Source organism: Dromaius novaehollandiae, chromosome 9 (genome assembly GCF_036370855.1).
Source record: "Dromaius novaehollandiae isolate bDroNov1 chromosome 9, bDroNov1.hap1, whole genome shotgun sequence".
Lineage (NCBI taxonomy): Eukaryota > Metazoa > Chordata > Aves > Casuariiformes > Dromaiidae > Dromaius > Dromaius novaehollandiae.
The window spans coordinates 6,947,330-6,962,005 of record NC_088106.1 but is presented as its reverse complement, the minus strand read 5'-3'; the positions used below and the strand labels follow the sequence as shown (position 1 = coordinate 6,962,005).

Genomic DNA, 14,676 nt, shown 5'->3' with positions numbered 1-14,676 from the left:
TCACAGAAAGAGCAAATGTTCACGTTTGAAAATACCACCATATAGTGCTCATTTTAACTGCTAGGACCACCACAAATAACTAATTTTGGGTGTTGGGGTCTTCCCATGGTTAGCGTGCCAGAGGCAATCCACTTTGTATTTATCTCAGAGGGGTTCGTATGCCCATCCCTGTCACTGTGGTATCTCCAAGAGAAAAAGCAACAGCAGCAAAAGCCTCCCAACCTCTCGGTTCTTTCTGAGCCGCAGAAAGGCTGCTGTTTCCAGTCTTCTCCTTTGCTTGAACTAAAAGAAAGAAAGGGGACAACACTGAAAGCAAGCATTGAAATAAGGGATGTGTTTCATTATTGTACTGTTCACCTATGTGCTATAAATAGTGTTATTTGTGGAGCTGAATAATGTGCTAATTTAACAATTTAGTTTGCTAATCTAATAATCCTGCCTTCTCTACTTAATGTCAGAAGTTGTACAGCTGCAGTAATGGAATTCGAGCCCTCCCAACTGTATGGCTCCCGTCATACTTTGAATTGATACAGAGGATTAGAAGTACTTCAATGCAAAGGTCAGCGTTGTTCGGTCAACAAGAAGCATTAGCTTGGCCTCATGCAATTAGAGACATCTACGCTGGGAGAGGATTTATGCCTTTCCAAGGCAGAAGTTGTTCAATCCAGACTAAAGTAGTAATAAAAACAGCCAGCTGAGGGAAATGAGAAAAATCCACTCTATCTGATTTTTTCTCTTTGAGTTTTTTGAAAGGTTTTCCAGGATTTGAGTTCTTAAAAGGTTGAAGGCGATGACAAATGTAAGGAGGGTCGGATATAAGTGAAATGTCTGCTTGTCCTGCTCTGTGACAATCTTGTGGTCTCCTCAAGCACCCCAAGGGAAAGGCATCGGGTCGGCTGGAGGGCAGAGCTTTGCTCGAGTGAGCAACCAGCTTATTCCAGGAGAGGTCAGGAGGAGGGAGAAGGGATATTGGAAATGTCATTTTGCCAGCAAATAAGATGTAGAGCGGTTATATGTTGTATTTTATCTTTTTCATACATTTTCGATTTCTGGTTTCAAAGGGTTACAGGAATGTCGTGTCTAAGGGAGGATGCCAGCTGCAGAGGGGGAGCAGATTGTAGGTAGCCCCAGAGGCAGCCCTCTCCTCACGGCTTGGGGAGCAGATCCTTGTACCTGGGCAACTGCTTTCCCGTTGCCAAAACTGTGCTGTGGCCTCAGGCGAGTCCAGGTCTGCTGCATGGACCCACTTGGCTCCCGCAGCCCGCTTGTATTTCTGCACGCACACCGAGTCCGGGTTGTTCCTCATAATTTGTTATTTTTGGTCTGCAGCTCTGATTCAGATGGGTGCTTCAAGTGGGTGGAGTTTCCCCCTGAGTTCAAGGGAATTGCAGAGAGTTCACCATGTCCTTAACTTCCTTGTGGCAACAGGGTTGCTCTGAAGCTCTAAAAAATAGTTTTGAAATCCTGAGACACGACAGAGAGGTGGAAATGTTGGAAGTTCATTATGATTATCTGTGTCATGGTCATGCCCTTTCTCTCAAAAAGGGTGCCAGAAGCTCCCGCTGGAAATGGCAGAGTTTTTATTGTGGTGTTTGGCTGAAAGGCAGTAACCGCAGGGCTGCGCGTCCTGGCAGTAGGTGCAGGACCTGGTCCCGGATCTGCAGGGCTCTTCCAAGTCGGGATAATCTCGGAGAGTCTCGTGCCAGGCAGGTGCAGGACCTGACTGGGAACACGCTCCTCCTGAGCCCGCTGTGCCTGCGAGAAGGAGAGGATCCCGGGATCTCATGGTGACTTGGCCACCCTTGATGCAGTGCCACGGGAAGGTACCAGGCGGAGCATTAACCTCGCCGGTTCCCCTGTGCATTGCCACGTGACTCCGGTTTTTAGGTGCCGCTAAACAGTGCTGTCCTGTGCTTCCACCCTAAAGGTGCTTTTTGGAAAGGCCTTGTATAACTTTTGCATGCTCAGGACTCTCTTTCCATACAGACCAGACCTCAGAGCTGAGCGCATTTGCTTGAAATCCCCCTGCGAGCTGCTGGGGTTAAGTGCAAGCCAGAACAATATGGTTTGGCCCGTGATTACTCATTTAATTGAACAGATACTTTACTCCTTGTAAAATAAACATTTTACATATTTCCCATCCTGTTAGATGACTCACTTTTTCTTATGCTGACCTGATATTTAGAGTATCTGATGTTTTAATTACTTTCTCAAATGCATGGATTTATTTCAGATAAGTTTTAAGAGACTTGTAAACCAAGTGCAAAGCTAGAGTACAGCATTTATAAGAACAGCTTCTTTTGGAGATTGCTGAATTTTCATACTAAGAAAAACCTGTTTTTCCATAGATAAGTACTTTAGTCCCTTTAAAGTAGTTTGAGGATTTTTTTTCTGGCACTCTCAAGATCCTTTTCAGTGGGAAACTGAGAAGTATATAAATGTGCCCATACTTTGTAAAAGCCAAATCACATTGGGTGCTATAAAACGGTCTAATTTAATGCAGGATGACAGCTAGCACTTTGTAATTTTATTGTGAGGCACACTCCGGTGGTTGTCAATATTGGTGTATTTTAGTGGTGGTGGTGCTCAAGTGAATCTACTGAATGTAGACAGAGTGCTACAAAATACAAACAATGATTCTTTCGGATATCATCTAGTCAGCTGGGAGCCTGCTCTCAAAATCATCCCTTTTATATCTTGCCTTTCCTCGCTACACGTTCTCTCTAAAGCCAATGCCTCTGATGCTGCCTTTGACCTTGCATGGCATCACGAGCATGCTCAGCCTTCCCACCGGTCACCAGACATCCAGGTCCATCGTGCCATGGCCATGGCAGGGCCACAGTGCGCCCTGGCCCTGCACGGCTGCTCCCTGGGTGCCGGAGCATCCTCCAGCACGTGGCAATGCGACTGGAGCAGAACCGAGGCCGTAACAAGAATGGCACGTATGGCCTGCATCCGCTATCTAAAAGCATCCAAAGCCGCTGAAATTGAGGTTAAGTTTCAATCCCAGTAGCAGCATGGGGATGTGTGTGCTGTGATTGTCAGCTAGAGGCCTCAGCAGTAGCAGCGTGTCCTAAAATTACGTTATGAGCCTGCTAGTCCCTTCCAGGTTTCTCACTGTGATAAATGTGCTTCCTTTGATAGCGCTTCTCCCAGAAAAATTTGCATGCAATTTTTAGTGCCTTGGCGCTAAAGTGCCTTAGTGCTAAAATTCTTGGTCCAAGTCCCTAAATTGCCTTGAACTACGGGAAGACTAGGAATTGGTTGAACTGGGACCAGAGAGCTGTGAGAACTTCTAGTTCATCGTGGAGGAGCTCCATTGCAGAAGGTCTTGAACACAGAGCTGGAGCGCTGGAGAGAAGAGATCCCACTCCTGTAATCTCAGTAAGCATCTTTAATTTATAATCTGCGGAAATACAGCTTAACAAAGAATTTGTAATAGGTGGTTAACGATATGTTAATGTGCAAAAGTTAACCGATGACTTCTCACCTGGTAAAAATTGTGAAGTCCTATGCTATTTTTGTTGTAGAAAGAATATACAGGTTTTGGACTTAATGGTGTCAAGGATGTATTTTTTAACAGAGCAATTTAGAGACAGAAATTGGCCAGTAAAAATGGCAGTTGTAGGATTGCAGGCATCAGCTTGTTATTTTAACTTCAGCAAAAATGTAGTGGAAGAAAATTAGTTGGAGGCTTCTGTCTCGTCGGAGTGAAAAGTTTGGGACTTTTGTAAGACATCTTTTCTGAAGTTGTTTGTCTCAGTTTGCTGAGGTTTTCTGTAAAAAACAAAGGGTTTTTCAGACTGCTCTTGATCAGCTATGTGGGATGACTGTGTTCTCTTCTCAGCAAGACTGTCAGGGTCAGAATTTCTGAAGTGACTGTAAGAGCACCCTAATCCCACTTATTTTAATATTTGCACATTACATGGCTGGCACTGTGAAACGGCAGCTGGATCTGAAGTGCTTCGCTTCCGAGTCTGAGACCTGTAACCAGCTGCTCCGTGAAACGCTGCTCCGGGGATTACGGATGCGTGGTGGGCTTTAGGGGTCGAGTGCTCTGCCAGGGAGGCTTCAGCTGGAGGAGGTGACTTCTGGAGGAGCCGTGCTCTGCCTGGCGCTGGTGGGTGCTCACGTAAAATAGGAACTTTGCCTTCGTCAAGCGAATGACCGTTCTGTCTGCCCATCTCCCGCTGATTTCAGCAGGCTGAGGATGGGGTAGTTTGTTGTACATACAGGAGCAGACAGAAGAAGAAATTAGGTAAATATGGTAGGAAAAATTTCTGGGTGTTCAGGCCTTGCAGTAATTTGTTGTGGAAAGCTGTGATGCGTGCTTGTGCAAGCAAAAAACCAAAACAACAAAAAAGCAATTGTCTGCTTTCTGTCTTCGAGGATATGGACTGGAATTTTGGGCCAGGATGTGCAGTTATCGTGTGTTAGTGAGATGTTTAGGCCAGGATTACGCTCCTGCCTGTAGCTGACCTGCCAAGTCAGCCTCGGCAAGCAGCGGACTCCTTCGCACCTCACTTTGGGGCAACTCGAAAGGCTCCTTTCTGCAACGCGTGTGAGATCGTGGCGTTGCATGAGGGTGTCCCAGGAGTTCCTTTGGCATCTGTCCACAGACAAAACTCTCCCAAACACTTTATGAGTGAAGAGCATGGGGTCTGTCGTGGCAAGGCAAACGCTGTTCCTCCTTCGTGTTGGGAGCGAGACGTGTCCCGGCGTGGCCGTGCCTCGCTGGGTTGCTCTTGAGCTCCTGGAGGTGGCCCTTGGGGTCAGATCTGCTTGCAGTGCCAGCAAGGACACCCTCACACCTGCCTCTAGCAACCCGTCAGAGAGACCGCACGTCGGTGAACGCTTCTGTTTAATAAATGTAATGCCCAAATGCCTTGTCTGGAAACACTTGAACGCATCGATTGCTGTTGGAAGGCGTTTACCGCTGTTCTCATAACGTGCCGGTCTGTTGTGTTTTATGGAGTGTGGGGACCACAACCTTCCCAGAAAAGCTCCCGGTGCCTGCTTCAGGCCCAGGAATTGGGCTTGATGTTTGATGTTATCAAGTTAGTGATAGCTGATATAACATTTTGAAAGTAATTAGAAGCATAAATTTATGCTCAGATGAATGTTTAATTAAAAACTGTGACAGCTTTGAAGTTCACACTTGAATAATCTCGAGGCTGAAATGTGGGTTTATACCCAAGTGAACCTTGGCAGCAAATCCAGAGAGGGGAAAAACGCTTTAGTACTTCTTATTTCCTCCTATTTGTTTTACATCATCGTAGCCATCATGATGTCTGTAACACAGTGCTGGATTTACGAAGATGAAAGTAAATCTAGTAAACCTGCCTGGGGAGAGGAGCGGGAAGGGGGTCGTGTGTTGGAAACCTTGGGGGCCTCTGCTGAAAAGCAGCTGCTTCAAGATAGGCCGGAGCAGCGGTGGCAGGGCCGTGCGTGGCGAGGACGTGTGTCCTGCTCACATCAGGCTGGGCTCCCTGGCCCGGCCGCCCCTCCGCCGCCTCCCCAACTCTTATTTTCCTCCAGAAGTAGATGAAATTGCAGCCTCAGTTTTGTGTCTCACTGCAAGACTTATGTCTTCAGCAGCAAACAAGTGAGTGCAGCAGTGAGGGGTCCGAGCGGGTCTGCTGGGGGCTTGGGGTGTCCCACGCTGATCCAGCCCTGCAGAGCAGAGCAGAGCAGGTTACACGATGCCCCAGTTGGGGAAGGGGGGAAATAAATCCCCCTCTTTGAAATAACAGTGTATGCACTGATACTCTGCTCTGTTTCCTTTCCTTTATCTGTACAAGCCAAAACACTACACGGATGGAACGTATTTAAAGCTCTGCCAGATCGCATTAGAGTCTTAAGGCAAAATTCTTCGTAGCTTCCCCCAGTGATGCTCTGCTTTTGCCCTCTGCTCCCTCGGCGGCTGTGGGTCGGCTGGGTGGCAGCACCGCCGCGGAGGTCTGCCAGGAGCATCGCACACTGCTGCTCACTTATGGGTGGCCCCAGGAAAGCTACATCCATGGGGGGGTTGTTTTTAAAAAAGCGTGTTTGTAACAGATCCGACGTTCTTCTGTACTGCATGGACCTGCAGAGGTATGAGAAGCTATCACAGAAATTCACTGGTATGCAGAATTAAAAGAGCTGCTACCAAGCCCGAGCTGCTGCCAAGGAGGAGAGTTGTCTGGAAGTGCTGAAGTAAAAAGGTTACAATAAATATATTCTAGGAGATAATACCATGGAAAAATCCAGAACAATACAAAGAGGCAAAGAAGACATTAGAACAAAATGTTATGAATTGCTAAAGAAAGCAATGAATTGTTATGAATTGCAGAAAGATGACAGAAATCTGCTAGCACAGATTATTGAGCGAGCGGGAGGCTGGAAGGGTGCTGAAATGAAAAAGGCTGCAGTAATTGTCTTGTGCTTGTCATAACATCTTCCTTCAGTTTCACTTTCTCCTGTCCTCAAAAATGTCATCGCTGTTGTGGTCTGAATACTCAGAAGTGACTGGTGACTTTTGATACCTCCGCTGGTGGCAATCGTGATTATACTGGTGCTTTTGCTGTGGGGCGAACGTGCTTCCCAGAGCATCCTGATTTTCCTAAAGTCTTTGCCCCTGGGTAGCTGGACCCTGTCATCTCCTGGGTGAGCTCCCGAGCATGGAGATTCCAGAAAGGAGGGAATTTTGAAAATTTAGAGGATTTCTAGGTAACTTTTATGAAGGCAAAGTCAAAATGTGTTAACTTTGGTCTCTGCTGTAGGCTTCGGAGTGGGTGCAGCGTCTGGCTGGCAGCAAGCGGTGTGGACGGCTCTTGCTGAGAAGTGCGAAGGCTGGAGAAAGAGGCCGGTGTAGGACGAAGCGGGGTTTCACGCTGACCCGAGGCATCTGCAGTCCTGCCTGCTCTGAACCGCGTCCTTGCTGGGCCTCGGGGGAGCAGAGCCGGCCGTGGCGCGGGAGGGCGCGGGGGCTAGGCACGCTCGTGGGGTGCTCGCGCGGTAGCGGCCTCCCCTCGAGCAGTGTTCAAAATGAAAATACCAGTAAATGAGAGGCTAGAGAGGTACAGGCATATTTTAGAAGTTACAGGATGTCTTGCTAAGCATCAAGTGTAATTAATGTTAAGGAAGTTCTAGCTTGGCTGGAGCTGAGCCCCGAGCAGAAAGCAGGCACCCGCCTGGGTTGAGCAGGGCCCGGCATCGCACCCGGCATCCTCACCCTCGCCAGCAGTGACCCTCCTGCACCACTGGACTTGCATCCAGCTCCTCTGTGCCCAAAATCTCGCATGGACACAGCTACTCTCTGCCCTCCCTTTTGCCCGTGTCAGTGGCACGTCTCCTCGTGGCCTCCCACCCCCTGCACGAGTGGGAAACCCCTTCTCTTGAGCCCGAGAGCTGCTTTGCTTTGGCGTGACGGCGTTTTTCCCAGCTTTCTCAAAGGTGAGCTTCGTCAGGGCCTTGGCTTTCTCAGCAGCGCTCCGTGCCGTCCGTCCACAAGGGATGGCTCGTGGGTGCTTTCCTTGGTCAGTGACGCTACCCCAGTCCGGAGCTCATACTTGGGCGATTTATCACTTGCCACGTGTTAATTAAAATTTTCGGTTTGCCTCAGCTTTGGGAGCAATGTCCCGTGCGGCTGAAGCAGCGCTCAGCTCCCTGATGCCGGCCCGCCGCGCCATCGCGGCGCGCGCTGACGCTGCAGGAGGAGGAATGCTGGAGGTCATGTTCCGGGGCAGATGCGCTTACTTCTGCGCATCCCAGGCACAGGATGTGGTTGGTGACTAACGCTGTGGGAAGTGCTTGTTGTCGTGTAATATGTAAAGTCATTGTGCTGACTCTATTCCCGCGTTGTATCTATCGCTTTCAGTTTTCATCATCTCGCTCAAACTACTCTGTGCTTTTTGCATCTGTGTTATAAAAGTGAAAATATCTATATTGGGATGAAAATCAATTGTTTTCCAAATGCATGCTATATTTGATAGTTTCATTGAGAGTATTAATGCTGAGCTTTAGGTATCTCAAATTAAAAGGGAAAGTTTATTTATAATTAAGGCACATAGTGATCAGGCCATGAAGAGTGCAGCAGGCGAAGCTAGAAACGGAGCCGAAGTTTTGGCCATGTAGTCTGGTCTTGTCCCTGCTGCCTCGTTGCAGAGTTAACGGTAGCGTTTGCATGTGGAATGAGAAATGCGTGGTTTCACTGCCTCCCTGACCTGGGGGGAAAATCTGCAGGGATGTGGCTGAATAATCCATCGCTGCAAACAAAAGATATGAAAAGCAGGTCTGTGTTACAAGTTCCCAGTCTCAGTACTTATCAGTTCCACTTCGCTTGAGTTTCGCATGACTAAGTGCCCCTCATGGTTTACATTAACATAAGTTTCAAAGCGTTTTGTTTTGTTTTGGTAAATGTTTACACAATATTAAGTTCTTACCTTCATCTGTAAATATTTACAAGGTTTATGGGATAGTGGTAAAGGAATGGGGCTGGGAGTCGGGGCATCCCGAGTCTATTCTTAGCGCTTCCGCTGACTTGCTGTGTGACCTTGCGTGTTCGAACCTCACAACTTCACAGCTTCAGCATTTACCAATCTGTGAAATGAGAGCGACGCCGCCTCCTCCTCTTGCAGGACTGCTTGCAAAGCCGAGTTGATTAACGTTCAGAAGAGCCGGGGAGAGATCCCTGGGTGAAACACGGTGTGGGTGCGCGGGGTGCTGGGTCTCTGCCGTGGGAGCTGCTGTCTCGTGCCGGCAGTTGTGCTCCGGGCAGAAGGGGTGGTGGGGAGGAGAACGCAGCCCCAAAACACTCACTTGCACCACAGAACTGGGTTCCTGTAATACCAGCCTCAGCTAGCATGTGAGCAAGGCCCCGTCTAGCCTTGGGTTTTTCCCATGTCTTCTAAGCTGGTCTAGCTCCTAAGTTATCTTTGGGCCGCATTTGCTGGATGGACTCCCACGTTCTCCAAAGCAACCCAGCCCAACCATGCACCAATACTCTAGTTGCTTCTTATTCTGTATATCTCAAATATTTCTGTTTTCCTCCTCTTTTTCTTGACTAATACTAGAAATAGGCAGCAGAACGCTACTGCGGTAAGGGTAGGACATTGAGTCTCTTGGGGCTTAGCTCGCCTTCGCGTGCGTTCTGACACGGCCTTTTGGATGTGGCGTGTCCCCTGTGCAGCTTAGCCGTGGCCATAAGGGTCACGACGTTGCTCTCCGCGGCCGCCGAGCCGGCGGTGCTGCTCAGCAGCCTGCCCCGTCGAAGGGAGGAGGCTCACCGGCATTTCAGAGCTCTCAGTCCTCTCTCGAAACCCTCGCAACTGTCTCTCGCTCCTTTGCAGTGTGGTCCAGACCTGCTTGGTGACCATCTCCGCGCGTGTGGATGTGCGGGAGTGTCCGTGCTGGGCACGCTGGAGGAAAGCCACAGAGCCTGGCTTTGCTGAAAGGCTCCTTTTGGAACTGCCATTTCCACCTTAATTTTTGCTTTGGATGAAACACCCCAGGGCGATATTGTTTGCACTTACCTTCCAAATTGCTGTTCTCTGCAAGACACGTACCAAACCGAGGTTGCCTCAGTTTTTCACAGGCACAGGTCTTAGCAAGTGCCAACATACTGTGGAGCTGGTGTTCATAAAAACAATTTTCACATCTGGGCTGTTTATTCAAAGGAGGAAAGAGGCTTAAAGCAGAGCCGCAGAGGTCAGTTGTGCTCTTTTCAATTGCTTGGGTCTGTCTCTAATCCAGACCCTCTCTCTCTCTAAGACGAAGCTTGAAAGCTCTTGGGTGGAGCGATTTTTTGAGGCTGCTTGGCTGCTGCCCAGGGTGGCCATGGCTGGAGAAGCCACCCAGGAAAGCCCAGGGAGATGCCCTGAAGGGGAAACTCGCACATCCCTCGGCCCAGGAAGGTCCCCTTGGTTGGCTTGACTGGAGTTGGACCAAATGAATGAGTAAGTTTTATTATGTAAATTCAGATCCTTTTTAATGTTTGAACATTGAACGTGTAAGGTCCCATAAATGCTGTCCCACCTTTAATTTGGGGTTCACCTTCGGTTTCAGCCCCATAGCTATGGCCTTGCTTCTGTCCCGCAGAGGAAGGGTGGTGGTCTGTGTGTCACGTAGGTGTTGAGGGAGGGCTTGTAGATACGTTTGGCATCGTGGCCATTTCGACCGTGGAAACCTAGGGCTCTGCTGAGAGGTTTGATACCAGCTGTGCTGTGGCTGGTGTACATGTCCCTTGTCCAGCCTCCTTGTTCTCCGTCTCTCCATGTCTCTCCGTCCAATGCACCCAAGCAGGGGTGTGCGGCCACGCGCTGAGCTTGGGCAGGGAGCTTTCCTCGGGAAAATATGCATGTGAAACCGTGGCCCTAGTATTTCAATTTGCGTTGTGGTTTTCAAAGCGACAGGTCCCGCGGTCAGGAGACTGCTTCTCCTCACTGCAGCGTAGTTTACACAAGAGAAGAGCAGAAAGTGAGGGTTAAGCGAGAAGAAAAAGTAATGTCGGCAATGGTAATAAAACCTTCTCGTGCAAAGATGTGAGGTGGCCATGTTTTTAAAATCTAAAACAAGGGAATCCTTAAACTAACAAATCCTTATATGGATTTTTTCCTTTATTTTGCTCAAATAGAAGCCATTAAAACTCTGCAGCGCAGAAGACGTTAAACATTCGAATCCAGCCCTGGATTTCAGAGCCATGGGCCTTAACATTCATTTATAAATTGCTGCATAGGGATAATATATGATCACACTATGTATTTAAAGAGATGCTGGGACCATTTCTGGGAGCTACATCATGGTAATGCTAATGTCCCTTTTTTTCTTGCTGGTTATATCCCCTTAAAAAGTAGCACATAAAATTAACTGGCCGTTACATAGGAACTATTCCCTTTAAACTGTGGTGCTGTGTGGTTTATACCATCGGTAGTATCTCTTTCAAACTACAGATGATAGAAACACGAGGCAGCAAAGTGAGGTGTTACATGCAGAATGAAGCTGGGTAGCAAATACATTGCTCAAAATGCCATGAATTTCTCCCCTCTCTGCTTGCTCCATGCCACCCTCCTTTGAGCCTCATGCTGGCTCTATTCTTTTGTTTTTTTAACGTTGTACTTTTTAAAACAAAGCTCCTTTTCCGTCGCTAGAACACGCGGCTGCTCAGGACTTACAAATGGTGGTATTGAATGAGTGAGGAGTCCTGGCGGGCAACTTGGCTCCCTGATGGAGTAATGAATTTGGAGGGGACGAACGCCGCGTGGTGCTCCCGACTGGCTCCGCCGCCTGCGTGGGGTTTGCTTGGTGCCGGCCCGAGCCCTCCTGCCGCTGCTTTTGTGCCCGCGAAGCCTATGAGTTGGGGCAGCGGTGCCGGTGTCTGGCAGCGCTCGAGGTGAGATACCGCGAAGGGTCGTCTCTGCTCTGCAGAAGAGACCAGAAGACCTCACCACAGAGCTCGTCTCCTGCCCAGGCACCTTGCGAGCAGCAAATTTTGTCACCGTAACGCTGCAAATTAGGAATAGCTCCAGTCTAATACCGAGGGGAACATAGATCATTGATTTTAAGTCTACGTATTAACATTCCTCCCCGAGTTCCCTCCGCCTCCCTCCTTTTCCCCCGTTAGCACGGAGGATTTGGCTTCGTTTTTGCTGGGAATGCTTTCCCTGGCTCCTCGGCGCCCGCTTGCCCGTTTGCTCGGTTTCTCCTCGCGTGTGTGCCCCAGCTAGGGCCGGGCCAGGCCATGGGGGACTCTGGGCCTGTCTCCGTGACCCGCTTTTTCTGGCAGAGTTTGCAGAAGCTGCTGCTGCACAGACCGGGCGCTTGTCCCAGGATGGTCTTCTGCAGGGGCAAAGCGATCCTGCTGCACGCGCCCTGTACGGACGCGATGGCTCGTGGGGACGTAGCTCTTAAAGCCAAATCCCAGCTGGATTCACGTTTCCCCCTGTGTCTTGTCTCTCCCGGGGGGGTCTTGGAGAGAGAGAGCAAATGAGCTCCTTGGGGAGCCGAGATGCGTGGTGGCAAGCTGGGGGATGTTCATCTCTGCCCCTGAATCCTGCTTGGAGCTGAGCTGTGGAGGGCAGCGTAGCCAGGGGAGCCTCGCACAGGGTTGCACTTTGGGGACCGCATGTTCCTTCCTTGGCTGTGGCCTGGCTCCGCGACGTGCCGCCTCGGCCTCTGCTCCTCATCCTCCCCTCCCTCCGCTGATCACCAACGCTGCAGGGCAGGAGCTGCCGTTCGCTGCACTCCCATCTCGTGGCTCCTGCGATGGGGCCTTGGGATGCTCCTGCGGCAAGAGATGACTGGGGAGATAAGGACGTGTCCTTTTGCCTCCTGGTGTTCCTGCCGTCATCTGTATCTACAGATTTTCTTGGAGAAGAAGCATCTTTTCTTCTAATTCCTCCTGGTTTCTGAGCTGCTGAGTGTGTGCCCTCCAACCGAGGGGGCAGGGAGGGGAGAACTGTTTGGTATGAGCAATTTTGATATAATGTTGTGTGATTCATTTACTGGGAGAGGAAGAAAGGCTCGAAGTCAGCACAGAGCAAAATGCAAAAGCGCTTTATTAAGGTGCAGGGATAGATTGCGCTGTGGAGCGTAATGAGAAAGTGAGCAAGCGGTTTGCATACAACCCGGCCACGCAGCGACTGAGCCTCGCAGGCCGTAAAGCTCCGCAAAATGAGCCCTTTCATATCCTCCTCTTTAAACTTCAGCTTTTCTGTTTCGCTGCCAGTAGGGATTGTTTCTGAGCCGTAATGACGTTATCTGCCAATACGTTCTGACCATAACGGCTCTTAATTGTGGCTTGCTTGATAGCGGTTCTGTTGTTTTTAAGAGACCGTCAACAGTTCAGGCTCTTGTGTAGTTTTCCCCATCACTTCCAGTCATTTTTCTGTTAGAATTAATGCAGCTGAGCACTACCCAACGGGCAGCTTCTTGCAGCGCTTTGCTGATTTCTCAGTTGCTGAAGAAAGAGCCGGTGTGTGTGCACGCCGCGGCACAGGGGAGCTGCCGTTGCTGGGCTGCCTTCCCGAGCATCTCGCGTGAACAAACACTTGTCAGTTGTGCCAGCGCTGGGTATCATTTAAATAGCAAAAATCTGATTTTAAAGACTTCTGTAGCCTGCTAGCCTAAGCTTTGGCAAAAGTCCTCAGCGAGCACAGTGCGTGTTGGTGCCTTCCTTGAGCAGCGTGTGCGAGGATGCTCATCCCCGGTGCTCCTCAGTGTCCCTGAGCCGTAGGAGTCACAGCTGCCCAGTCGCAAAGTTGACTTTTGCTGGTGACTAAAAGAAGATTTGACAGGATTTTTCTAGGCCCTGTTGTTTCTGCGTGGATGTTTTCAGGAGTTTCTTTTAGGCTCGTGCTGTCTGTGCCCGTGAGCCCAGTGCCCGTGCCGCTGCCCCTGCGCTTGCTGCGGTGCGTCCCCGAGAGCCGTGAGCGCCGGGTGCAGCCGCGGGGCAGGACACGAAGGGACCGAAGCTGCTGCGTCTCAGCGTGTGCGCTTTGAGCATATTTCCATGATCACAGCTCCAACAGCCCGCTTACAGCCAGGTCATGGTCCTCGCTCAGGAGCGGCCTGGAGCCGTTGCTTGCCGGGCAGCGCGGCTGAGCATTCAAGGACATTTCCAGCACTTGCTTGCTGGAAAAACGTGGCAAGCATTGAAGGCCCTTCCCTAACTGCTTGCAGTGGCAGGAGGAAGGGAAGGGAACTGGTTTCCCATCATGGCTGGTGTGAAGATGCTTGTGAAAAAAGCCATGTGCGAGTGCTGCCAAAGCAAGGGGACTGTTCAAGGATGTTGTCCACCCTGAGTAAAACATTGCCGGATAGACAAAATGAATGAACTTCTCTGTTCTTCTTTTGCAGGGTCGTCATGTTAAAACAGGACAGCTTGCTGCTATTAAGGTTATGGACGTCACCGGGGTAATGTATCCTCCTTGTCTTCCTCCTGTATTTTTAAGCTACCAGATAAGAGGGGAAAGATGACCGCATGCAAAAAGATGTGAGGGTTTGTGAAAGGCTTGTATTCCTGGGAAGCAAGTACTCCTCAGTTAATTTGAAATGTGCCATTAAGAGTTAGTGTTTTTAATAAAAGTTTGAGTGAAAAGTAAATCTGGAAGAATTCTGAGATTAAGTAATTTTATGCTGAAACAGTGAAGCATCCAGTTCCAGCAGCAGGGCTGTTTTGAACAGATTAATGAATTCTGAAGAAAAGCGTAGCAACCCAATCACATGTTCATAAAACAGTTCAGTTTCTTCAGATCTGTGTTTTCCCCGAAAAGCTTTTGTTCACCAGAACTTTATGCAGGTATGGTTACAAATAACTTCACTTCGTAAGTTAAATTACTTCTGTGCCTCCTGTCCGTACAGAGGAGGAAGCACACTGCCTTAGTCTCACAGACATGGCTCTTCTGAAACTTGCATCAGACTAAGAAACCAAAGAATTTACAAGTTATTAAATGAATAAAAGGGTTTAGGGGAAATAATGGTTTCACCGTTTCCCAGCAGCTGCAGAAGAAAAAACAAGTAGAATTGCTGTGACCCCTGGAAACCTAAGCAGATGCATATGGAAAGATCACATGAAAATGCTTTTTCCTTGAATAAGAGCTTTTAAGTCCAATATTATACCTCCCAAAGTTCCTGCCTGCATAAACAATGCCAGGTTTTGAAGCAAGACTTTTTTTTTTTAATAAAACAACACATTTCAAA

The 14,676-nt window shown here is 49.1% G+C and overlaps 1 protein-coding gene across 4 annotated transcripts in view; it reads left to right on the top strand.

Moving 5' to 3' along the window:
* The window catches only part of TNIK (TRAF2 and NCK interacting kinase), a 197,997-nt gene that overhangs the window by 91,700 nt on the left and 91,621 nt on the right, over positions 1-14,676 (top strand). For all 4 annotated transcript variants that reach the window (XM_026105684.2, XM_026105681.2, XM_064516611.1 and 1 more), the window contains exon 3: positions 13,834-13,890. In XM_026105684.2, the coding sequence (XP_025961469.1) occupies positions 13,834-13,890 (57 nt within the window). The remainder of the gene's footprint in view (positions 1-13,833; positions 13,891-14,676) is intronic.